A 27,905-nucleotide genomic window follows, 5' to 3' on the forward strand; every position below is an offset into this window, starting at 1 on the left:
ATCAATTTCTTGACTCCTTTATACTCCCATCAATATTATACCTTCAAAATACTCTCTTTAAAATATAATATTGTGAATATATTTTATATTTTATAATTTGTATTTGTATTTGATATATTAAATAACATTATAGCGTGAAAAGAATACGAACTACATATATCATATATGTTAGAGAAAGTCGAAAAATTTGAATCAATCCTTAACATAATACTATAATAATTATAATAAAATTAGCATAGAAACTCGAATAACTCGACTCAAATTTTTTAAAATTGACTTACTCGAAAAAAATCTAAAGTTAAGTTCAAATTATAAAATACGACTCGTCAAATTGAATGACTCAAAATTCTTTACTCGATAGAATGTTCACCCTACTTGTAGTCACTTGCTTCCTAAAACTGCAATCGTGAATCACGTCCTTGCATGTGGATTTAATATTTTTATTTTCTTTTTGTGTATTTTTTAACATTTTGCAATCAGTTTGTTCTCGGTGCATAAATAATTGAATGAAGAAAAGTATCAAAATATTTGAATTAATATGAATTAAAATAAAATTTAAAGATTAAGTTGAACAAAATTATTGAATTCAGAGGTTAAAAATCTCTAAATAAAAATATAAAAAATTAAATACAAAAGTTAATCAAATTTACGTCGCACTGAAAGAAAATCATTTAAATGTTGATTAATATTATATATTTAATTTAATCTTAAACAATTCATTTTTTATTATATAATAAAATAAAGTAAAAAATTAACTACTAAAACTCAAATTGCATTTAAATACCAAATTTTGATTAATATAATTAAATAGATTAATTTCTTTTAATCGTTAATTATTATATTCTCAAAATCACTTTCGTTGGTCACATTTTACGGTTGATCAATCAATTTAACTGAATTATTATTTTTTTGATTAACTAAAACTAAATAAAATAATAAATTATTTCCCAATGAATACTCTCCAATCCCTACCAAAAATAAATAAATAAAAAAGTCAACGAAATTTCTACGGGCTATAACCGGTAAACCCGTTCACACCTCTCTTGTCTATATATGCAACCAGGCCTCTAAAAACCGCCAAAAATTCCATTCCTCACAGAACTGAGAATGGATTCATCGGCACACGGCTCTGCTTCACACAAACAGCGGCTAACTCTCGGCTTCCTTATTTCTTTCATGGCTATATGCGCCAAGCGCGCCGGCCGGCTTTCCAGGAAGCTGAAGTTAAAGCCTAAGCAAAGCGGCTTAGCATCCGGCACTCCGAGATTATACTCGCCGAAATCGCCTCTGAGATCGCAGGGACCGAAGCAGCTCCTGACGACGATAAGCAACAAGGCGATCACGCTGGTGCAGCGGAAGAAGCACGGCGACGGATACGGAAAAGATGCGGAGGACGACTACGGGGACGGCGGCGTATGGCAGAGGTCGATCCTGATGGGGGATAAGTGCCAGCCGTTGGATTTTTCGGGCGTGATTTATTACGATAGCAAAGGGAATCAGCTCGACGAGTTGCCCATGCGGTCGCCGCGTGCCAGTCCCTTGCCCGGTTACCTCGCTCAGAGAAGGCTTTGATTTGGTCGCCGATCGAGGTTGTTTCAAAGACGGGTTTTGTTTAGTTTGCGCTATTTCTTTCTTTCGGTGTGTAAGCCACGTGTCGCATTCCTATTTGGTGGTTATGGATTGAGTTCGAAGGCCTCAGGTGATGACCTCTTCTCCGCCTGGATCCTTTAAAGAAAAGGAAAAAAAGGCTCTGCTATATAAATTAGTGAGTTACTTCTGCATCGTAGATTTTCTTTCCCTTTTTATTTTTCTAAACGTATTTGTACAAATATTTAGGAAAATAAAAATTGCGTTGCTCAACTTCTATTAATGCAATATTCTTGTCCCTAGGAGTATAATGAATTGTTGATTAAATATTCGTATAATGTTTGTTTATGTTAGTTTAAAATATGAGTATTTATAAAATTTATATGTTTATTTAATAAATGAATAAACGTAAATTGGATTGTATTCAGTTCGTTTATGTTCATGAACAAATTTATTTATTGACAAGTTTATAAGTTTATTTATTGACTTGTTTATAATCTCGTTTACTCGGTTCTTCTTTTCCTTTTATATTTGTTTATATTTTAAAATATTGCTGAAGATATATACTAAATTGAATATGAGGTGAATTTTAGAGTTCAAATTTTGAAGTCTAAGGAACATAAGGACTAATGAGATAATTTAATCATTTGTCTTTAACTTCCAAATAAAATAATAAAAAGATAATGATGTCATCGAACATTAAACAAACATGTTTAAGAGCTTAAATTGACATGTTCGTGAACGTTAAATTAGCGAACACATATATATTAAAAAATAAATAAACGTATATGAATATGATACTCAAAAATTAAACTAATATAAATCAAATATTAACATATTCAAAGATAAACAACGAATTTGAACAAAATACAAAGACCAATGGATTAATTGTTAAAAATTTCAAACAGAGAAAACCTTCAAAGCTTTCAAAATCAACACTTTTTGAACGGCGACCCTTCAGCAGATAAAGGACTAATTTCAAAAGTTGAAACTTGAAGAGGTCCTACAATAGAAGTTTCAAATCAATTATACATATAAACAATTTTTTGAATGAATTAAGAATGATGTAAGGCTGACAAAATATTAAGAAGTGTGCTTGTATAAATACATATAGAGACAAACTATTGTAACATGGTTACATGGATGGGGGCATGCCCCCTAAATATTTGGTTTAATTGTTTCTTTCGTCCCTTTATAATTATATAAGTAAGTTTGACCCAATTAGATAATAATTGTCCTAATTGAATATTTTAATTTACAATTAACCTAGTTAAATAATAATTATATATTTAGGGATAGTTATTATAATATTCTTCTCTATGTTTTTCTAAGCTAAATCTTTATTTTACTGAACAAAAATATAGATCGAGTCATGCATGATTTTTTTCACAAAATTTACTTTAGATTTTGAATCAAGTGAAACCTCCCTAAAAGATCAGATTGGGTTTTAAGGGGATATGCTTCTCGAATCATGTCAAATTGACTGAAATTCGACCCGTATCCATCCATGATTGGGTGTTTTAAACAAGACCAAATGTTATGATTAGAATAAACTGAATTAAAAATATAATCATATAATAGAATCTATAATATTTGATCTAAATTAATTAGTAAATAACTTAAATATAAGCTACTATATTAATTCTGTCCATTCAATTTGGCATTAATTTAATTTTAAAGAGATTTGGTTTGGATTATAGGTGGCTGCATTAATTTTAGTGTCTCAACATAAGTTTAAGGGTAAGAGAGGCGTCCGTTGGATCAACACTTCTAAATTTTAGTATTTATTACAATTTTAACATTTACGAATTATTTATATAAAAATAATAATTTAAATAATTAAATAATAATCTAATATTTCTATATCGACTTGAATCAATAAAATGTCAATTAAAGAAAAAGAACAAAAAACGCAGGCACCGATATCTAGGGGTGTAAACGAGCCGAGTCGAGCTCGAGTATTGCTGAGCTCGACTCGACTCGACTCGACTCGAAAACTCTGAAATGAAGCTCGACTCGAACTCGAAATCCTGAATTGAAGCTCGTGAGCAGCTCGAAAAGACTCGAAATGAAAAAAATTCTTAAACTTAACTCGATTGAAGCCTCAAACTCGAACATGAACCTTAAATACATGAAATTTTATTGTATTTTTTTTAAAAAATCAATACATAAATATTAATATTATTATTAATTTATTTTTTTAAATAAAATCTTAATATATTATATTTTCGAGTTGCTAACGAGCTTTTCGAGTCGAATATCGAGTAGCTCGTTTCAGCTCGTTAAGAACTCGATTCGAGCTCGAGCTCAGGTCGAGTCCATTCGATCCGAGTATTTATCGAGCCTTGATCGAGTCGATCTTGAATAACTCACGATCTGTCTCGTCTCATTTACAACCCTACCGAGAGCTGCATCCTTTTACCTTGCTTTCCAACAAGTAACCACCGTGTTGGATAGCATAGTCCTTCACATAGCTAACCGTGCCATAAATCCGGCTCAGTTCATAGTCAACCCTCTTGGACCCTCGAGGGTGCATGCCTATGAAGTAACGATACATTCAATGCAACCCCAAAGCCACACATCGAGAAGAAGCCGACACAAAAGACACCGTAGTTGTAACACCCCAAAATTTTAGTTAGTGTCTAAAATATAATTTTTAAAAGTTTAATGGCCAAAGTATAAAGCTTAAAAAAGTTCAAGGACCAGTAGGGTAAATTTCAAAAGTTTGGGGGACCAAAAGTGCAATTTACAAAACTTAGGTGGAAATCAAATTTTTTATCCGAAATTTATGTTAAAAGCTAAAGTCCGATAAAATTCGTTAAATATGGTTGAATAGAAATTTTGAGAAAATTGAAGGATATTAAATTAAGCTTAGAAATATTATTTTCATATTTTAAAATGATGGAAAATAATATAAATCATTAGATTTGGGAATTAATTTTTATGTTCAATTTGGACCGTTGAATTAAAGTGATAAGATTGAAATTTTTGGAAAGTTGCATGGATAAAATGGTTAAGTGTATAATATTTTGTCCATATTTGACTATGGAAAGATGATAAGTGTTGTGTGACTTGGTATGGATATAAATATGAGAATTCATTAATGATAAAATTGTCATTTCACATTAAATGAATTTTAAATTCATTTAAGTTCAATAAATGACAAATTAACATGAAATTACTTAGAAATTTCATGTCATCTCTCCATATTTCCTCTCCTTGGGTGTGAGCTACATAGAAGATTATGGTTGAAATCAAGATCAAACAATATTAAAGCTAAAAAGAATCTTAATGGTGTGTTTGGTTCACGGAATGTAAGATTACCAGTGGGAATATAAGATTATCTGGGAATAGGATTACTGGGAATGTTGTATTTTGTGTTTGGTTGGTTTAGCAGGAATGTAAGATTATCGTGTTTGGTTAAAGGAATAAAAGATTATTGGAATGTATATTTGATCAAATTGTCCTTATTATATATTTATTTTTTAACAAGTTGGAAAATATTATATATTTTCTTTAAAAAATTTAAATTCATAAAATTTATATAATTTTTTACAAAATTGAAAATATAAAAAGGTTTAATGAAATGGTAAAATTTTTTTTAACCCCTGAACTTCATATAAAATTTTAATTATAGATTTTTTTTGTAAATCTAAAATAGTTTAATGATAAATTTGTAATTTAACATCCGTAGAATTTTTATTATTCAACGACAGAATAAGGATATTTTTGGAAAAAAATTTAAGGGCATTTTTAGTCCAAAACGTCGGCAATCAAACAATACATAAGGAAAGGGAGATAATAACATTCCCGGTAATATACCCCAAAAAATCCACTATTAGTAATGTAAGATTACCGGGAATGACATTCTCGGCCAACCAAACGGGGGAATGTGGATTCTATTCCCATGAGAATCTCACATTCCCCCAACCAAACACACCCTAAGAATGAAATATGAATCTCTAAGGAAGGTTTACAAGGGACACCAGGTGAATGCATATTTAATTTGTACTTAAATTATCGAACAAATATTGATTTACGACGAGCCAATGACAGAGTTACTATGATGAGGAGTGACTCGTAAATGTTATTATGTTATGGGATTTGTTGAGTCAAACAGATAAGCTATTTTCAGCTAGAGAGGAAGAGATTGTTGTGGGTACTGTAACAGCTTCAATGATAAAATCTCTCAGTAGTTCAGCCCACAAAAGTTCGGTATACAAAACATTGGGCTTTTATGATTTGCCAAATCCTAACAGAGTGATGGCCCAGACACGGTTCCCAAGTTCAGCTATGCCATTTATATTGTCACGGTAGTACTCGAGAAAGGCACCAAAACCATGCACGAGCAGAATAGCTGGACCTTCATGTCCGACTACTGTGTACTGGAGAAAGAAAAAAAAGTTGGCTCCTAACCATAATTTACAGAAATCCATAATCCAGACTATAGTAATCAAGTATATCAAGGTAGCCTAAAGTCTCTTATCCTTCCAAGTATCTCAAGTATGCAGCCAAAGCATTGAGCACTGAGTTTGTTCCACCACCCACAATATCACCTTTTTGTGTAACAAAAACAGATTCGTCGAGTCTCCTTCGCTCATTGCTTTCAACGTTAAAAATTTTTGGTTAGGTTCCATAGCCATAATCAGAACCACATAATAAACCAAAAAAATAACTCCGCAAATTATCACAAATTAAAGCACTTAAAATAGGCCAATTAAGGACAAATGTAACTAATTTACCACCAGAAACTTACCCCAATCTAACTCGGTCTCTGCAACAGGGAATGTTGCTGGATCGGTAGGCGAAGTTGGTAGTAACTACGTCTTTTTAAAGTCACTATATGATGCAGGTAGCCTCTTCAGATCACATTATAAGTACACAATGCAAAACGTTAGAAACAGAAAAACCAAATCAATTCGTCCTTAAATGTATAATGCAAGAGATTCACTTAGATATCTAAGAAAATTCAAGTGCAAATGGAATAAAAAAAAAACGTTGCAACCTGAATTAGTCACTGTTATTTGCATCCGACTTTTAATAGTACTACTTTAATTCTTGTTCCTAAGGTTCCTAACCCCTCTTCTATTAAGGAGTATCACCCTGTTTCTTGTCGTAGTGTGGTTTACAAGTGCATTACTCGTATTCTTGTGGGAAGAATCACTGGCTTTTTGGGTGATATCATTTCTCATAGCCAGAGTGCCTTTATGCCAGGGATGAATATTATTGACAACACTTTAATTGCGCAGGAGCTTATTAGGGGGTATGCAATGACTTCTCTTTCAGCTAGGTGTGCTATTAAGGTGGATATTCATAAGGCCTTTGACTCTTTGAGCTAGAATTTTATTCTTAAAATCCTTGAAGTGTTGGTCATGCTTTGTGTTATGCTTAATTGGATTAAACTTTGTATTACTTATCCCAAGTTTTCGGTCTCTTTGAACGGTGAGCTTGTTGGTTACTTTGAAGGTGCTAAAGGGGATCCTTTATCCCCGTATCTGTTTGTTTTTTCTATTAATGTTCTGTCTAGGATGTTGGATATGGCTGCTGGAGCTGGTTTGTTCAATAATCACCCAAAATATGCGAGGATTGGACTTATGCACCTTTGCTTTGCCGACAATCTTTTAATTTTTTTCGAAGGGTTGTTATGACTATGTTATTGGTATTTGGGTGGTCATGGAGGAATTTTATCAATTTTCTGGTTTGGGTTTTAACACGGAGAAGACCGAAATTTTTTCTACTAGGGTTTCGAGGAATGAGTTGAAGATGATTGAGGATGATGTGGGGCTTAAGAGTGGCAAATTACCAATCCGATACTTGGGCATTCATTTGGTTACAAGGAAGCTTACTGTTAAGGATTGCAAGCCTCTTGTGGATCGAATTGAGGCAAGGTTTCAAACTTGGGCTGGTCTACAATTGTCTTATGCAGACAAAGTTCAACTTATCCAAGTGGTTGTTTTCAATATTCATAATTTCTGGAGTAGACAATTGGTTCTTCCGAAAGCTGTTATTAACCGTATCAATCACTTGTGTGTTCGTTATTTTTGGAAGAACAATGACGAGGCTGTGAGAGGTGCGTGTGTTCGTTTCTTTCACTGCACCGCTTAAAATCTACGTTGCTCCGACGACTCTCGATCGTTCCCTATGTGTTAGACGTGGACCGCCTAACAGTTTTTTGATTATGTCTCGTCATGCTTCAAACTCCACATGCCACTCCAAGTTTCAAATGTAGTATGTTTACACATTTTAAGTCTCGTTTTGTCCTGCCTTCAAAAAATGAATCTCAACTTTCCCTGTTGCTTATCTTTGGGAACTTGTTGTAGTCCGAATCGGGTAACGCAAGATGTCTTTTTTTATCCCTTTGTTCTGCAATTTGACACTATAAAATCTACCTGCTACATACTGCTGCAGAGTGCATTGAATTGGGTTGAGCCTACCAGTCCTAATATAGGTGGAGTTGTTGCTTGGGTGATAATCATCAGCCATGCCACACTATAATTGTGCAGTTGAATATTAGAAGCAAAATTTTATAGCCATTATGGTTTGTTCTGGTGAGATATTAATGTACTTAGTTAATGGGCTGGCACTTGCATGTTATATCGATCTGTGTTTACGCCATTTTCGAATAGAGATTTCTATTAGTAAAATGCTGCTTTTTACATGACCTGCAACGATAGGTTATGATTTTCTGTTTTTCGTAGGCTTCAAATAGGCATTGAGAAAAGATATAGTTATGCTGATTAGAAATATCATCGAGACATTCTCAAAATTTTATGTAAGCATTTGAAGAAAGATTAAGAATCTCTTAATCAGGTTATTATGAGATGTTCCAACATCATAAGGTCATTTAATCATCGTTATCGTCAACCTCATTTTCGATTAATCTTGGATAAAGACAAATTAATATATGTTCAAAGATAATTATGAACCGTTTAACATTTTAAACCCTAGACCTAAAAAATTAACAACAATCCCTTCAACACCCGAGACCTAAAGGATTAACAACTATTCCTTCAACACTGATGTAGCTTATTATGAGATGTTACAACATCAGAAGGTAAGTCAGGTAAATACTCTTCAACAATTACAAATTTTCCCGGAAAATTGGAAGAAACTGAATCGAAAGGTGATGGGAATCAAAGCACAAATACAATGTAATTGGTATAAGAAATAGTGTATTAGGAAAATCAAACTTATTATACTACAGAAGTACATACTTAACAAACTTAACTACCTTAACTAATCATTCATCAACCAAAACCCAGACACCCCACAGGCAAAAACAAAAACTGTAATAAACAGACAGGACAAAGAAACACAAGTTTCAAAAAAATAACCAAAAATAAAAATTATTGATCAAGGGCATTAGGCCCGGTACAGTAACTCACGATGTGGTTCCAGACCCACTGAACCAAGTATCTCCGTCTGATCCCATTCATGTTATACGTGGCGCCACCTCTATCGTTCAATAATTGCCCCGTGTACGAGCCACCACCTCCGGTTCCGTAAATGCCCTCGCAGAGATCCGCTATTTCCACCGGAGCCACCGGGTCTTGCCCGGCGTACCAAGCGTTCACCAGTGGATTGGTTGCCAGCTCGGCAACCTCGTGTCCGATGACGCTTATCATCCCGTCGACACCCACGTCACCGTTGGGTGACTTTAGCGGCTTTAACCCCGGCATGTATGTCGGGACGGCGAAAGGGTAAGCGCATATTCCCGGGCAAAGCTTGGCGGAGTTGCCCACCCATGCGTACGGGAGCGTGTACCCCACGATTGAGGGGAATGTGAAGTAATGGAATCCGCAAACTTGGCCGCAAAAATCCTGGACGTACACGTCGTCGGATGTGAGCAGGAGATATAGCCCGCTCTTTGGGTTTATCGGCAACGGCTTCGTACGGGCCGTCACCGCGCTTTTTATCACGGACTGTATCGACAGGCGCGTTAGTGACTTCCCGTGGGAGTAAAAACGGTCGTTTTTCTCTTCACCCAAAAGCACCGTACGGGAAATGTTGGCCCCGGTTTGGTCCGTGTAGAGCTGGACCGTCTTCCACCATCCGGCCACCGATGGGTGCATGGAATCAACGGCGGAGATCGAGTTGATGAACTCGCGGATGATCTTCTTCTGGGAATTCTGCCATCGGCCGTACCATATCGGGTGCACGGTGATATTAGCGGTGAGAACCGGTCCCATGTGGTATCTCATTTTGACAAACTCCGACGAGCCCTCGTACTTTTTGGAGCCACCGAACATTAAATCAGAGCTGTTGGCCTTTAACCATGGACGATAACCGGTGACCGGATTTATGACCACCACCAGTGTTGCAACCGCAACGAGGCTGAACAGCACCGATACACGGTGCATTTTTAAAAACTGGGGTTAAGAAAGAGAATTTTTTTTTGAAAGGCTAGAGCCAGAATACTCGGTGAGATGGATTATGAGCTTATATATACACAGACACGCGGTTAGAATAGAAAAGGAAGGATTTTGATTTTAAAAAAATGGCGTAAAAATATAATATTTTAAATTGTGTGATTTTTTTGATTTGAATTTTTTTTTTCTATATGAATATATTTTGGTTTAGTAAAAAATAAACTTAAAAATGTGTGTCATTCAAATTTATTTAATTAGATATTATTTTTTATAATTATATATAAGTAAGATTTTAATATTTAATACAATTTAAAATGATACTTTTATAATTTCTCACTGATTCTTCTCTTTTATTTATGATTTTAAAAAATTTCATATAAATTTATATTTTTATAATTTTACGACGTTACTTTTATATGTTGGGATATGAGAATATTTTGAAAAGGTTAAAAAATAAAGGAAAAAGAATTATGACTACTACAGATGCATTGAGTTGCGGGTAATGGAGGACTGATAGATCCTTTAAAGTGAAGGGAGTTGAAGTGGGGCCCCTACGGGGTCAGAGTGGGGACACATTTTTTCATCATCATGTACTAAAAACCGCGGGAAAATAGAGGATGAGGGTAATTTAGGAATTGTACTATAAGGCACAACTGCATCTTTGTCTGTGGCTAAGCCTAAGATGATCAGAGTCAGGTGCTGCTGTGTACTGTAACCATACGAGATTAAAATACGGTTCTTCATTTAAATATAAATTTAAAATGTAAATTTTATTTATAATTGCATCGTGTTTTAAATAATAATATTCAAAATGAATATTGAATTTACGGCCTGACAACACATTCTGCCCTATATTGAATTTACGAGTCGAATCGAGCTATATTCTATTTGAAAACTCTAAAATAAAACTCAACTCGGTTCAAAAATTCGTAAGCCTAAAATTTTTTAATTCGACTCAAACTCAAAATCATAAATTATTTACCACTTGAACTAACTTCTATATGTTGATCCAAATTAATCAAGACGAAAGCTTGAAACAGGAAGGACAACTGGTAAGCAGTTTAAAAAACACTCTATTTCTTTTTTTATATAATGTTGTATCAAGTTTTAATTAAGTATAGTTATCGTTTTTAGAATTTAAATTTTTTATATTATAATTATTTAATAATTTATTATTTTATTGTATTAATTTTTTATTATTTTATGTAGTTATAAAATGACAGGCGGGTTGTTGTGTTTAAATGAGAATCATTTATCGAGTCATTTTACCTATACAATAATAATTTTAAATCATGTTATTTTATTTATCGTACTAATTTTATTATTTTATTAATATATCGAGTCATTTAATAGTTTATTATTTTATTATATTTTATTATACTCATTTTATTCATATCACACAAAATCCCGCGAGGTCGCGTCTTATAATCCTCACTCTATTAGAAATTATCCTAAATTAGTAATATTTGAAGAAAAGATTCTGACAGTTAATATTTTATTGTTAGGGTGTTATTTGGGTAAAATTGCCCACAAGTGGGGAGTGCAATAGAAGAAAGGAGGATAGGATAGGGGAGTAATTTGCGCGGCTCTAAATGATGACAGGCGAGCCAGCCGGTAGCCATCTCACAGCTCAGATTGAGAGCGACTCCTTTTTTATTTGCTATGGACCCCACTGAAAGCAACCAAACTACTTCCGTGGACCTTCAACTTCTGCTTTGTTTCGAATCTGATTTCACCTCCCCTTTTCACTCGTGCTCCCAACAGAACAAACCCCACGCGCGTTTTTATTTATATTCTAAACTCATGTTTTTCGCCGGACAGCGGCTCCGAAACTTGTGGTGTTTGGCGGGCTATTGGCTTACATGCTCTGCCAATCAGCCTCTCGTTAAGAAACATACGATCCGACATAGCGCGTGCGAAGCACGGCCAATACTATTTGTTCGATAACTTTTTTTATTAATTATACGTATTTAATTTATTAATCAATTAAAACAGATTAAATATTATAGAAAATTAGTTTTGATCACTCTTTCTAACGAAGTTTATTTCATTAAAATTATTGAGATTTAAATATCTAATCTTAGTTAAGATATATAATACCTCATTTCGTTAAATATCGAGATTAAGTTTTTTCTCTTAGTTGATTATAGTTAAAGAATCAAGGACAACAATCAAGTTACCAAAGGAAGATAACCACAAGAGGGAGTATACGGAACAATAACCTAATTTAAGGTTAAAAAATAACAGTGAATTAACGTAACAGAAAATGTTATAAAAAACGTAATATTTAAAATTAGATGTAACCTAAAATGTTAATTCTTTTAAATTTTTTTTTCTGAATCGAAAATATGACATGTCCATAATATTTTCGGTTTGCAAACGGAAAATATTAAAAAAAAAAAAAGGTTGCTCAAACTAAAATATTCTTTATTATCGTGTGACAGAATTACCTTAGTGACAAGGCTATTTTCTCTTGTCCGTATTGTTGCGTGCATGCTTAATACGTCATTTATAATATACATGTCTTATCATGACCGAAATATTAACTTCATTAATAAGATGTATATTTAAAATAATCGTATTAAATTGTTAAAAAATACTGTATTAAAGAACTTAATGAAAGTTCTTAATAACAAAAGGAAATATTTCCTTTTAGAGGATTCATATTTGAGTATGTATTTGTAATATATATGTTTATTATCAATAAAAAGATTGTTAATAAATATTATCTTATGTTGTATAATATATTCATCTTCGAATTCAATAAAACGATATTATCGACGAGAATTGGTTTAAGTGGTAAGCAACTTGATATCGCTTAAGCAAGGTTTTAGGTTCGAATCCTTGTGCGTGTAGAAAATCTCTTTTGAGAGACTCACATACCAAAACCAAATGTGCGACTCAGATAGTTCTAGATTAATCAGGATGAAGCCTTACAAATGAAGGGCAACAAAAAAAACGATCTTCAACTGCTTTCGTCACGTTCATGTGAACCAACATTAATTACTAATACTATTTTTTTCGTATAAATACACAAACACAAACACATACACACATACATATATATGTTATTAATTTGGGATCAATAAAAAGTAATATATGTTTAAAGACAATTATCAACCTTTTGATATTGAAAGTTTACACCACTAACATTATAGTGTACTAACTCAGATTTTCAAGAAATAACAATAATTTATTTTTCATAGAATTCATTTGATTTGTGCTATATATATATATATATAATTAATTTGGGATAAATAAAAAGTAATATATGTTTAAAGAAAATTCTCAACCTTTTAATATTAAAAGCTTACACCACTAACATTTATAGTATACTAACTCAGATTTTCAAGAAATAACAATAATTTATTTTTAATAGAATTCATTTGATTTGTGTTATATATATATATATATATATATATATATATATATTATTAATTTAGGATAAATAAAAAACAATATATGTTTAAAGACAAATCTCAACCTTTTGATATTGAAAGCTTACACCCCTAACATTTATAGTGTACTAAGCCTTAATTATTTTATTCCACAAAATTTGGGTGAATTATAAAATAGTTTGGGTTGATTATTCAAATTGTACGATATCTGTTATAAAACAATTATTGTTATTCTTTAAGATTTCGAGTATTAAAAATACTAAAGATGTGAACGTTTAATATCAAATTGTTAAGAGTTATATTCTAACCGATATTGCTTTGTGTTTACATGGATTAATAAAAATAACCTATATTCTTTAAAAAAATAAAATAAAAAATAACATTAACTTTTATTAGTAAGATCATACAATGACTATACAAGGAAAACATTAAAAACTTAACCCATTAAACTCGAACAAAAGATAGATACTAACATATCTGAATGCATCGACAAACGAACAAAAAAAGAGAGGATGAAACTATTGAAAGACCGTCAGAAAATCACAAATCAGAATCGAACAACGTGAAAATACTATCAACGAACGTGGATCGAGTATCCAAATTCAATTCGGAGTCTAAAACAGGTAAGATCAACATGATAGCAAACAAATGTAATCTCAATTAGTCGTGGCGATGTCAAATACAACCCTAAAAAAGATATAATTATTAAAAGAGTTATAATTATAGAAAAAAACCGTGTTATAGAGACTGTGTTGTAAAAGTATAATTATTGAAAGGAAAAATAGAAAAAAAAAGGTATGCTATAATTAAAAAAAGAAGAAAAATATTGAATATCGAAGGCCAACAATTAATATCAAAATTGATGTGATTGTCGATTACACAGATAAAGAAGAAGAGAGATTAACGGTAGAGTTTATTGTTAGAGTCGTTTTATGTAATTTTTGTTGTTGTTTTAGAGACAGACGTTCTAATATTGATGGGGAGCTGTTGTTAGATTATTTCTTCCTTTTTATCTATATATATCGTGTTATTAATTTAAACTGGCAGTTGAAAAATGTGTTTCATCTGCTAATTATATATATGAAGGTGCATGCGTATGTGCATTCATCATATGCAGCTAAGCAGCTTGTTGAGGCCGATAAATAATTAAAGAAGGCAGGCAGGCAGGCATTGAGGAACATATTCTAATGTTAAGGAACGACGGAGAATAAACGCAATTTAAAATATAATAAAAAAATCATAATTTTTTTTCGTTACGTTAATTTTCTACCGTTTCTTAATCTTAAATCAGACCGTCATATAACAGAATTATTCATCAATCACTAAAGTAATGAAAATATAAAAAAAAATGATGCATGCTGAAGTGAGATGATGATTGTAAACGGAGAAAAGAACCGAAAGAACCCACAAATTAAGATATGATTTTGCATGTAGTGTTGGAGACACAACGCAAAGGTCCTGGGGTTCACATAATTAGCTTGACAAAATGATCACAAACACAAATCACCACTTTTTCTCTTTTTTTTTTGTGTGTGAAAATCAGTGACGGATCTAGAAATAATTTTATGGGTGGACACACATATGTCAATAATATAATATTTGTGAATAGGATAGGCACGGATAAAATTTTAGGGTGAACATTATTAGTAAAATAAATAACTAAATAAAGAAAATTTGGATTTCATTGCCCACCCTCGAATACATGTGTATCCGCTACTGGTGAAAATGATTATGTTAAAGTGATAGGAAATGATAATCTCATGTAGGGATTTACTTTTTCTTTTCATCAAGGATTCTTAAGTAAGATAGTTCGGTCCATGTCTAATTTACAGCATCTTTATCTCTACTCTAAAGATGAAAAAATAATTCATCTCCAGTAAAATAAATAACTAAATAAAGAAATTTCGGATTTCAGTGCCCACCCTCGAATACATGTGTATCCGCTGTGAAAATGATTATGTTAAAGTGATAGGAAATGATAATATCAATTAGGGATTTACTTTTTCTTTTCTTCAAGGATTCTTAAGTAAGATAGTTCGGTCCATGTCTAATTTACAGCATCTCTATCTCTACTCTAAAGATGAAAAAATAATTCATCTCCAGTAAAATAAATAACTAAATAAAGAAAATTCAGATTTCAGTGCCCACCCTCGAATACATGTGTATCAGCTGTGAAAATGATTATGTTAAAGTGATAGGAAATGATAATATCAATTAGGGATTTACTTTTTCTTTTCTTCAAGGATTCTTAAGTAAGATAGTCCAGTCCATCTCTAATTTACAATATCTATATCTCTATTCTAAAGATGAAACAATAATTCGTCTCCAGCACTATCTCTAAATTACCACCAACTCTACTTTATTCACAATATTTAACTATTATAATATTGATTTTATAAATATAAAATAAAACATATACATTTATAATAAATATCAAGATAAAAAAAACATAAATAAAACATTCATAAATAACATTGTGTTTTTATGTTTTATTAGTATTTTCTATGTTTTTATGTTTGTTGTAGTTTTTATGTTTCAAAAAATTAGTATGTTTATTTATTTTTATCTATCTTGCAATTTAATCTACTTGAATTTTAAAAAAATCAGAAATATTACAAAAAAAAAACTACAACAAAAACATAAAAACATATTTTCTATGTTTTTGTGTTTGTTGTAGTTTTTATGTTTCAAAAAATTAGTATGTTTATTTATCTAATTTCAATGTATTTTTATCTATCTTGCAATTTAATCTACTTGAATTAAAAAAAATCAGAAAATTACAAACAAACAAAAAAATTGTAGCGCAGCTACAGTGCAATGACAGATGTAGCGTGAACTGTAACAGATCGCCACAATAAAGATGCATTGTAGCGATGGACTGGAGAAAAATACTATCTCCAAAGTGGAGATATTCTCCGCACTAGAGCTGCGTTGGAGATGCCCTTACACCGACGAAATTCGTACTAATAAATACAAGAAAGAAGTAAATATTTATAAAAATAAAATAAAATTTAGAGAATAGACTGTAACATTATATATTCGAGTAGTGGGAAAAAAATTCTAATACAAGACACCCATTATATTATTTTTTTTAATATAGGATCGTTGTTACTGTGATAAGGAGAGAAGCTAAGAATTATACTTCAACTTTTTCGAGGAAGATGCGTGGATTACAGTGCGTCTTTTCCATCGCCGACATTTTTTCTTTGCTCTGTATCACTTTTATGGATGTAGTTTGGACAAGCTGAAGACGCATGGTAATTCATTCATCTTCCACTAGAAAATTGAAGTCGCATGGTATTTCCGACGTCTTTCGATAAGAACTATAGCAATCACACTAGATAAAAAATAAACTAGACCCTATCTAAGGCAATTGTTTTTTCCAGCACCCCATTGATCGATTTTGCCTTGTATATTCTATCATGTATTATATCTTTCGAGAGGAAGATAATAATCTTATAACAAATGGTATCAAATCAATCTTTTAATTGTTCGTGAACGTCTGAATAAATGTACGAGATTGAACATGAGAGAAGATTTAAAGAAGTGAAGATATTTATCCTCGTCAAAAACAGAAAAAAAAAATATATCATAAAATTTAAAAACACGACGTTCTCGAAAAAGAAAATGCTCGCGTCTCAGTTCGAGTGGTTAACTGTTAATATACAATATAGGGTAAGGGCACAAATTCGGTTAAAATGCAACACAAGCTTTGCCTTACATTGAAATTCCTGCATACGGATTGAACGACAAATATCACGAGGTTGCTCACCGTGGCTGCTTCTGATGTCCGCCGTCAGTAACTTCTTCCATCTCGTCCGCATCCTCAAAGCGTTGATCGTTGATTTGGAGCTGCAAGTTTTGTTTTTGCACAAATGGGACTCAATGAGACGACAAACCCGAGAAGCGAATCAAGAAAGGAATGTAGGAAAGTATGCAAGAGTTGAACCGGAGACATGTACATGGAAAGTTAACATGAAAACAAGACATCTACACAGCAAAGCTTTCCGTTCCAAAAGTTGCATTTATTCAAATTCAAAGCATTAGCATTGATCATGTAGAGTGAACAGCAACTAACTAGAGCATACCTCAAGCACATTGCGAGATAGGTCATGATGACCATTAGAATGGCCGATTGTGCTTGTCAGATTCTGGGAGAAATTCCATTCTATGTCTTCACTCTCTGGAGATACAGTATGTAATTAGGGATTTACAGAACATGCGAGCTATAAAGGAAACAGATGAGAGCCATTCAAGAAAGTAGTCATTCAGAGTTCAGACTATTGCATACCTCCAGCTCCATCTTCCAACTGATCAGCACTGAAAATCCAGTTATGTCCTTCTTCTTCTTCTAAATAAAGAATAACAAAAAAACAGTACACCGCCATCCAGTCAGCAGAAGAAAAATGCCAGTACAACAGAAAATGGATTTTCGAATTAATAACTGGAACTCACCTTCGATAGGCTCCGGATTCAGTTCAGCACAATCACAGAATACTAGAAACAGAGTATCCACTTTTTACAGAAGAAAAAAATAGATAAATGAGTTGGCATTTATTATCACCGGAGACAGAAATAATCATCTATGAACTAACTAGTAGAGGAAAATACTGAATCATACACACATTGGCTAGCATCTGAAGGAATAAGCCTCATCTCTCTGATCTTGGATAAATCTAAAAAGTCACTGCATTCTGAGTCCGAGTCCTCGGTCTCATCTTCAACTTCATCATCTTCAGTTTCAATCTTCAGACAAAAAAGCATTAATCAGACGATGAATAAAGGGGATGAAAAGTGCATGCTAATAAAAGGCACAAAAAAATATGGCACCAGCGGCTTCAAATGGAGGGAAAGGAAAAAGAGACGTCTCTCAGTAAATGAGGGAAAATGTACTACAAGCGCTTAGCGGGAAACAAAAACATTGAATATCACCATTGAAAATACACAGAGAAGTTATAAAATTCCATTTAAACTAAGATAAAAAGAATTTAATTTTGTTTCAACCCCGAATTTTAATAAGACCAGATTCTTTTTTTTTTCAAAAAATATTAAGCTGGCAGCTAACCCCCCCCCTCCTGAATTTGATACCTCTGTTTTCCTTTCTTCTCAGTAATCAACCAAAATTAACTTGCACCCAAGCTATCAAACAGCTACAGAGGCACAAAAATCAAGCTACTGAATGCATGAGCATTGATTAACAGCTAAAATAATCAATAAAGATCAAAGAACTAAGGAAAACAAAGGGAGTTAGTTTTCTGGGCAGACGAATGATATTCTGCTAAGAGAAGCATAAGTGCACCTGAGTGTAAATACAGGGAGAAGAGTAGGCCTCGGGGTCCCTTGAAATGGCGTGCAACGACAGAGACAAGAAATCAACGGCGTAGCCCTTTGCTCTGTCCAAATCACTGTGCCAAACAACTTGCCTACCAGAGAAATCATAAATTGCAAGTTCAATTTGTAATTGAAATGAAGATGTTCACAAGCAAAATCTTTTGAGTAAATGAAGGCCAATTTGAAGGTACCTGGTAGTGATGTAGAGAGTGCCCGGGGATTCTGGGGCACGATTTCCAAGTGCAACGGAGACGAAAGGTTGGACGTGAACAAGCTCCTCGCCGTTATCTGTGTCCAGAACTGGCTCTCCGGCGCCGTTTCCACTTCTTGCCGTGAACTGCCTAAGCCCTACCGCCATTATCACTGCTTTTGCTTTGGTTTGATGCGGGTTTTTCTAGGGTTTTCAACTTGTGTAGAGGAACCGGAAGGAAAAATGGTCCTTGATGTTAACAATAAGGGTAAACTACACGGTCACCACCAAACTATGGTCATTAACCATTTTGACCACCAATGTTTAAATTCGATCAAACATACCACCTAACTATTTAAATGATTCAATCCAACCACTCACCGTTAATTTTTAACATAGGTGATGACGTAATAAAATTGAAATAATTATATATTTAGTCCTTAATATTTACATAATCTATCAATTTAATCATTATTTTAATTAATTCAAAAAAAATAATCCCTCTATTTTAATTTAGTAGAATTTGATACTTTAGTTTTATAAAATTGACAAGTCAGTCTTGAATAATAGTGATAAGCCTTGTGATTGATCGTCGACTTAAAAATTAACGCTTTAAGAAGTTATATAAAAAATTCAAAATCAATAAATTAACAATTTATATGAAACAAACACAACCCAGTAGTTCAAATACATGTGTATAATAACGAGGAAATTATTCTCTCCATTTTTTGCAACTACAATGACACATTTCTTTTTGGCATTATAAAGGTACCAATTCAGTTAATAAAAAAAGCCAATAATTCACTTTAAAACAATAATTATTATTAAACTTTATATAAAATTAAGTGTCCAAACTATAACTCAAAATAATATTTGATGCTTAAAGAATTTTTCGTTAATAATAGGTGTCTAACATTTTCTCCGTTAATATTTTAGGTGTTCGGGCCTTAACCTCCATTGTTAAGTGACACGTGTCACGTCATCATAATTTTAAGAAATTTTATTTAAAATAAAAATAGAAATATTTAAAAAAAAAACAAACTTTTAAAACCTTAATTTTAATCTCTTTACCACAGCCGATAGCCACCAATGTCGTCAATTGGTTGAACAACCAACGATATGTGACCAGGTCAACCACCCACGACCAAAGCCCGCTATATTTTCTCAACTGATCGAACACCAAAAAATTGTGAAAATGAAAGATTTCATTTTAAGGTTTCGAATCCCTAAACCCTTTAGATCAAACGTGATAATCGATTGTTTAATCGGATGTGACGGACAGTCGTGGCTGCTGGCATTTTGACCGTTTGAGAAAGTTGCAGGGGAGGAGAAGGGAGAAGACAAGGGAGAAAGAGAGAGGGAGGGAGAACACAAGATTTTTTTTAAATTTTGTTTTTAAAATTTTTAAATAAATTTTCAAAATTATGAAAATGTAGCATGTATCACTTAACAAAGTTTTTTAACACCGATTAATGCTCGGACACCTAAAATAAATAAAAAAAGTTAAACACTTATTATTGGCGAAAAACTCTTTAAACACCAGATCGTATTTTGAAATATAATTTGCACACTTATTTTTTGTATTAAGCCTTATTATTATTACTATAAAATATTTTCATATTTGCATATATTGTTCAAATAAAATAATTAAAAGTATATATAATCATAGATCAAATACACATTTGCTAACATTTATATACAAAACTTTATTTATAATATTTTATATAAAAAATAAGTGATCCTTGCAAGACACATTAATCCATTATATATTCCAATTCCTTTTAAATTATAAATAGAAGAAATTGAATTAGGGTCACCCGAATAATGAATAGAGATAGTTTATCCGAATTAGTCAATCAATTAATAATTTAAAACCTTATTTCAAGGTTCATGTTTACCAGAACATAGGAATCGATGCATTTTAGATTATTTCCTACTCCAAAAGTTAAATTAAATGAAAAAAGAAAATGAATAGAATTGAGTCAAACTAAAAATGAGTTCTTTAACTCTCTTTTCAGACAACAGAACTTTTAACATCTATAAATAGTCTTACATCAAGACATATCTAACCAGAACAGGAATACACAATCTAACTCGTACCGAGCAATGAGCATTGACATTGAAACACAAAGATACCCGAAATTGCACGACCCGCATGCCAAATCTAAGCAACAAGAGTGCTGGCAGTTGTAGACTCACTGCAAAGCAAGTAGTTGTTGTGTCAGCATTGCAACATAATGCAGAAAAAAGAAACATACACATACAGAAAAAAGTAGGAAACTAAACTAGGACGTGCATTTCTCTGTTGAATAAGTTTTCAACATGAACTAATGCTGGGATAATTAGATACAAGTCGGCATAAATAATATCATTTACTAAATGAAACTTGAGATTGCATGCTAAGTTTCTAACAACTCCCTTGAATCCCAACCTTCGAAATAGAGTTGAGCATCCTATGATAAGCCCATCAAGTACTACAGAGAACTAAAGTGAACCATTCACTCGATTGATTGAAAACCAGAATATAAGACCAAGGTTAAGCAAGTATGGTGATAGTATTGTCGTAGTGAGCAAGACGAGCATAACATGCATAAAGGAGCAACCCAAACACATTGAATGGAATTATAAATCAATATACCATCCATCAGTAAGGAAGAACACAAGTATAAAGCTATGATCCAATACGTAGACTTACTATTTCCAGACAGGGGGAAGCTTCTTTGTTTTCTTGTAGTAGCGAGCAAGTCTGTGAATCCTGCTCTCGACAAGGATCAACCTGAATTTGGAATCCTTGTCCTTCCTGTTTCTCTCCAAATGCTTGCGGATGGCAACGGCCTTCTTGATAAGGTGGTACAAATCCTCAGGAATTTCGGGAGCTAGACCTATTGTAACAATACAAAATAACAACACATCAAATATAACCACAAAAATATGCTCTCATCTTAGGATAACAGATGCAAACCGTGGTGTTGGGTTCAGTTTTGATTCTGTTTTTGGTACGGTACGTAAACAATGATCGTTTTCCCCAAAAACAATTTGAATAACCAGGGACGGAGCTATTAAGGACGCCAGAGGGGCACATCCCCGGAAATGTTGTCTAATGGCAATTTTAGTTCCAATTAGTTTAAATGCTTTTCAAATTAAACCTTTCCCCTCCCATATTTTGGAATTTTGGATTAATTACTTATTAGGTACATCTAAATTTAGCTCCTCCCATTGTCTAATACTGGTTCAGTCCCCGGTTATCGCCCTAATGAATATTCTACAGCTAAATCATTATGCTAGTTGTAATTTGTAAAATCAAAACATTGTGCGACAATTTACCGTGAGCCTTGAGGATACGCAAGATCTTGCTTCCGGTAACGCTCTTAACCTGAGCAATACCATGGGAATCACGAAGGATGACACCAATCTGAGATGGGGTCAGGCCCTTCTTCGCAAACTTGCAAATGTTGTCTTCGACCTAAACAGATTCAACATCGAATAATTAAAGAAAATTTCCATGGGGATTTCTGTCGGCAACGAATCTCGAAAAAGGGGATTAAAGGACTCACATCTTGAGAGGAGATCTTGAGCCAGCTTGGTGGAGTTCTCTTATACGGCAGAGCTGAGGCAGATATACCCTTACTGCAACAAAGTGGAAGAAAAGAAAATGTTAATAAACGTACGTAGAAATATGAGTGTGGAGGGAGGGATAGAGAGGGTTACCCGCGACTGTGCATGCGACCCATAGTGTCGGCGGTGGCGGAGAGACTTGACTCTTTCCTGCTGAAATTTTGAAGTGGGAACTGGGCGGTTGGAAACGAGGCGCAAGGGCAAACCCTATCTTTTCCTTTTATGCGGGGTTTTTCGTTTATAATTTTAATAATTTAATATGTATTTTTTTGCTATATTATTCTAGATAATTATGGTTATAAACAAAGTATTCTTAAAAAACAATTAATTTTAAAATGTTAGTAGTTAAATGAAATATTATTTTTTAGAGACTTTGAATTTAAGTAATTACGTATAAGTATGTATTTATGTTATTAGTGATTAAAAAAAAATTAAACACATATTATTTTATAATCATTTTAAACTATTAAAAATAAGATAAACGAGGATGAAGTTTTGATAATAAATAACTGATGACACGAATGATTAATATTTAGACAACCCATTTTAAGTTTTGAGCTAAAGATCGATGTTTATTAAGCTCATTTTTGCAGGCAATTTTAGCCCAATATCGTGTACGGGCTAATTATTTAGCTCAATAGGGTACCAGATTTTTTATTTTGAAAAATACAATATTTGCTACAGTGACTTGTAACTCGTTATCTCGACATAACGAGTTCTAATAAAATATATTTTTAATGGAACTTGTATTACGATATAGAAAAAATCTAATAAAAATTATATTTTATTAAAACTCGTTGTCTCGAAGTGATAAATTTAAATAAAAAAAATATTATTTTGATAAATTCATCACTTTGAAATGATAAATTTCTCATATATTATATCATTTTCTGTAGATGGTAAAATAAAATCTAAGGTGATTTATTGGACCAAATAATTTGGATGCCCTCAGTATTGGGGCAAACACTCCCCCCCCCCCTCCACCAATTTTTACATGTTCCGAACGTTTCCATATGCCCCAAACCCAAGCCTCTGTCCTCTCTCTAACTGTGACCCAACACCACACATCGGACGTAAATTGAATTTCCTAAACTTTTTCCAACGTCGGGAGCTGCCCCCAAACTTTTGAAAAATTAACATTTAATCCTTAATTTTAAAAAATGGAAAATATCATTATGTCTCAATATTGTGTTGTCAATATTAACGAGTACCATGATAAAGGGAGGATAAGATCCAACAAATAGAAGAAAAGCTACTTTGGTGTGTGCTAAAGGTCTCGCTAAAGCAAACCAAAAAAAATAAAGGAACTTGAACATGCATCACACCTTCGACTAAAGCCACGGACCCATACTCTTATGCCCCAAAGTCCACTTGTAAAGGAAGGATTATAAGGCATAAAAGTTTCCTTTATACCAATAAATATACGGTGTTATGATAATAAGTTATCTTATATTTTTAACCCAAAAATAATAATAATATGAATTTTCAGAATAATATTATTGAAAAAAATAACCGCAAAATTTAATTAAAAAAACTACAAAATTTAAATATAAATTGTAAAACGAATCGAAGTTGTATAATTATAAACAAAAAACGAACATGAACTATAAAATGAGAAGGCTTAATTATAAAATAAGTGCCCAAACTATAACACTTTTTACGAATAGGTGTCTAAATTATTTTTTTGAATGATCTCGGTGCCTAAAATTGCAAACGTTGTCGATCTAGGTGCTCGGGCCGTAAACATCATTAATTTCCTCCGATAAACGACACGTGTAGATTTTTTTATTTTATTTAAAAATTAAAATTATTTTTTTTTTGAAAAAATACACAAAAATTTTGAAATAACCCCAAAACTTTGAAAACCTTCATTCAAATACCTCAAAACCACATAGGTTGCCGCCCTTTTCCATCGACGAAGCTCCATCCGACCTCCCCTCCCCTCCCCTCGGCGATCAATATCCCTATGAAATCGTAATCGATCGACGGTCAATTGATGTTTTATACTCCACAAACTCTAGGATGAAAATCGTGATTCAAATGGCCAACTGACGACAACTATGACAGAGTATGACCAGGAGGAACGCAGAGACTACGTTGACGGTGGTGGTCATGGCCGGAAAGGGCGAAGTATGACTAGGATTTGGGGATTTTCAGGATTTGGGTTTTTTTTTTGTAATTTAAGATAAATTAATTTTTTATAAGTATAATAATATTTTTTATTTTTAAAAAAAATAAAATTTAAAATTATCAAAATGTGACGATGTCACTTAACATAGAAAATTAACATTGTCTACAATTTAGACGCCTAATATGGTAACGTTTGTAACATTAGACACCGAGATTATTCAAAAAATAGCTTAGACATCTATTCGTAAAAAAACGTTATAGTTTCAACACTTAAGTTACAATTAGGAGATTCTCTTTATATTTGTCAAAATCTTTTTTGGTCCTAGCCACCAAGCTGCTTTATACAAACCTTTTTCTCTTTATCTCCTCTACCAAAGGAGATTCTCCTCAATTTGATGTTGACCTTAATGCTCGGTTCTCCAACTCGTTGCATGCATAATACCTACAACTAAAGAAAACAAGAGTTATTAGTAAGTGGTTGTAAAATGTGGTAGTAGATTTCTCTTTGTTCATTTAAATCGAATTCTCTTAACATTATTACTAGGATAGATAATATCATATATATCAATGAGTTTTAAATAATATATCTTTTATATCATTAAATTATAATTATATTATCGGGTTGTTAAAATTAAAATAACGAGATGACATGAATAAAACAAGATCATTTTGATACGACTATTAATGTTTAAAACGACGTCATTTTAAAAATTAATCTTTAAAGATATATCACTTGACAATTAAAAATCATTTTACCATATTTGATCACTCAAATGACCATATTAAATAGGGTAAACTACACATTTAGTACATAAACTATAAGTTTTGGTATGTTTGAGTTTTTAAAATTTTCAATTTTTTCAAAATCATGCCTAACGTTTAGTTTTCATTTCATTTTAGTACCCTCGTTGAAAATTTAATGCACTTAGTACCTAAATATTAATTTTAGTCCGTTTTAATACATAAACTTTCAGTTTTTTTTCCAAAACATAACGTTAATTTTTGAACGGTATACTAAAACGAAAGAAAAACTAAAGTTTTTAACGACATAATATTAAAATAAAATAAAAACTAAACTTTAAGTATGGATTTGAAAAGATTGAAAGTTTACATAAGAAAACTGATAGTTTAAGTAATAAACGCATAGTTTACTATATAAAATACGACTACATATAAAACAATCAGTGTGCTTTCTTTATCGCTCTACGAACAGCAAAGCAATGAGAAAAAAAAGGCTTCAGAAAAGGCTGGACACAAGAAATAAACAAAAGAAAACGAAAAAACTGTTTGGGGAGCACCGCAACATGCACCATAAGACATAGCACTGTTGGGTGTAGAATAGACTGGAACCGAACCAGATTCCACCAAGACCAAGATGCATGCCTAAAAAGCAGCATTCCCACAATATAATACACTGTTATCTTCCCCCTTTTCCATGCATTTTTGTGTAATCCCAGATATTCTACTGCTCAAAACACCTTCTTTTCTGGGTACCACCCAACTGGTAAAATGCTGTAATCTACATGGAAGAATCCCACCCTTTTATCTTTCGGTTGTTGGAGGGAGATGCCTTAGAGAAAAGATGGCAAAACCGATGCTAAATTGTTCCTTAGGTTCAAAATTCATTTAAAAAAAGTAAAGATAGTCTGAATTAGATGTTAATATATTATATAAGATATAATAAAATTTGATATTAAAATCTTAAATGATTATCATATTTCAAACAACATATTAATATCTAATTCATATTAATTTTAATTTTTTAATAAAAAAGACGAATTTAAAATATAATAAATAATCGATTGATTATTTTATAACAATCACGTGGATAGTAAAACATAACGGAAATTACAAAAAGACTTGCAATAAAAGCTTAAGCAAGTCACAGTATGTCAGTATCACACAAAACGTACTCACGAAAACCTAGGCACTATATATGCATATCAATAATTTACAAACACCCTAAATTCAAGAGTTTCCATATAAGATATAATATCAAAAAATATTTTTATTTTTAGGGTAGAATGACTATTAATTGAATGAAAATTATTAATTGATTTAACGTTAATATTTGTCACCAAAGTAAACATACTACATCACCTTTTTTATTATATGAAATATCATCATTTTAAAGACATAATATATATCGCATAATCATTTTTACCATGATTATTACTTTTAACATATAATATATATAATATTATTATCTTAAATATATTATAATTTTTAGTTAGCAACATATGTCGATCATTGAAAATAATCGGCTTTGTTTCAAAAACCCTAGACGTATCCCACGTAGTATCTGTAGAATCCTGGTCTTGTGATATCTGACGTAACGTGGTCCACTAATATATTTACTCATTTGGACAAATCCCACTGTGACAATGACAAAGTTTGATTTTAGTCCTCCACACTTTTTTTCCTTTTTCATCTTTTCTAATATGATTCCTTTTTTTTTACCAGACACAATGCTTTGCTGCCGCAGGCCACAATATGTCGGTCACTTTACACTCGTTATGATTCGAGTAAAACTCTTCGAGTGCAAAACAGAGGGTTTGATATCAGTAGTGTAACACCCATAACCCATATAATTATACCTATATATGTTATGGATGTCATCCGAATTTTTAAAATAATTTTTCAATTCATAATTGATTTAAAATTTATTTTCTTAAAATGGTAGATGATATTATAAAAATATCATATCATAAAAATTATGTTTCGTTATAATAAATTTAATTCAAAATATTTTTTATAAATAATGAACAGTGTACAGTGAGGGAATCGGTTCCTGTAGCAGGGGAATCAATACCCCTTAAGCCATTTGAAAATTTTCTTAAAACGTGGGTACTGTTAATTACTACAGTATAAATCAAATTCCATCATATGATGTCTTATTGATGTTGAAATATACTTCTTGATGCTTAATGTCGTTCTGAACTCTTTATTCTACTATTGACTTTTTAACTACGCGTGAAAATCATCACACGCTAAGTATAAACTTAGTGAGGCAATTAAAACAATAAACATTGCAATACAATTCATGCATGATTTTCAATGTCAAAATCAAAATGTCATTTAATTATGTTACCAGCATATTCAATATTTATCATGATCAAAATAATACAACTTTCTTACCAATATACATATCATTTAATCCATAAGCTGATAAGCTCATTTTATCAACCTATTTACCATTTATTCCCATAACCTCATAAGCTTATTTTACTACATTCTTATAATTTATTCCATAAGCTCGTAAGCTTATTTTACCAACATTCTTAC

The 27,905-nt window shown here is 32.2% G+C and overlaps 4 protein-coding genes across 4 annotated transcripts; 1 reads left to right on the forward strand and 3 right to left on the reverse strand.

Moving 5' to 3' along the window:
• The first annotated feature begins 1,107 nt into the window (after positions 1–1,107).
• Positions 1,108–1,572, forward strand: LOC120118809. Its single transcript, XM_039138778.1, has one exon. It carries the CDS (start codon positions 1,108–1,110, stop codon positions 1,570–1,572), a length of 465 nt encoding a protein of 154 aa, XP_038994709.1.
• A 7,160-nt stretch (positions 1,573–8,732) lies between these two features.
• Positions 8,733–16,239, reverse strand: LOC120118427 (protein EXORDIUM-like 3). Its single transcript, XM_039138454.1, has 3 exons — positions 16,234–16,239; positions 13,452–13,456; positions 8,733–9,954 (listed from the first exon to the last, which is right to left on the reverse strand). The coding sequence occupies exon 3, from the start codon at positions 9,945–9,947 to the stop codon at positions 8,934–8,936; it is 1,014 nt and encodes a 337-aa protein (XP_038994385.1). The 5' UTR covers positions 9,948–9,954; positions 13,452–13,456; positions 16,234–16,239; the 3' UTR covers positions 8,733–8,933.
• A 693-nt stretch (positions 16,240–16,932) lies between these two features.
• Positions 16,933–19,101, reverse strand: LOC120118258 (chloride conductance regulatory protein ICln-like). Its single transcript, XM_039138349.1, has 7 exons — positions 18,877–19,101; positions 18,654–18,777; positions 17,980–18,100; positions 17,810–17,869; positions 17,646–17,705; positions 17,443–17,537; positions 16,933–17,206 (listed from the first exon to the last, which is right to left on the reverse strand). The coding sequence occupies exons 1-7, from the start codon at positions 19,041–19,043 to the stop codon at positions 17,123–17,125; spliced, it is 711 nt and encodes a 236-aa protein (XP_038994280.1). The 5' UTR covers positions 19,044–19,101; the 3' UTR covers positions 16,933–17,122.
• A 1,759-nt stretch (positions 19,102–20,860) lies between these two features.
• LOC120118429 (40S ribosomal protein S13-like) lies at positions 20,861–22,725 on the reverse strand. Its single transcript, XM_039138456.1, has 5 exons — positions 22,584–22,725; positions 22,430–22,502; positions 22,200–22,338; positions 21,571–21,757; positions 20,861–21,073 (listed from the first exon to the last, which is right to left on the reverse strand). The coding sequence occupies exons 1-5, from the start codon at positions 22,604–22,606 to the stop codon at positions 21,040–21,042; spliced, it is 456 nt and encodes a 151-aa protein (XP_038994387.1). The 5' UTR covers positions 22,607–22,725; the 3' UTR covers positions 20,861–21,039.
• Positions 22,726–27,905: the final 5,180 nt, after the last annotated feature.

This window comes from Hibiscus syriacus, unplaced genomic scaffold (genome assembly GCF_006381635.1).
Source record: "Hibiscus syriacus cultivar Baekdansim isolate YM2019G1 unplaced genomic scaffold, ASM638163v2 tig00110328_pilon, whole genome shotgun sequence".
In the NCBI taxonomy this organism is placed as follows: domain Eukaryota; kingdom Viridiplantae; phylum Streptophyta; class Magnoliopsida; order Malvales; family Malvaceae; genus Hibiscus; species Hibiscus syriacus.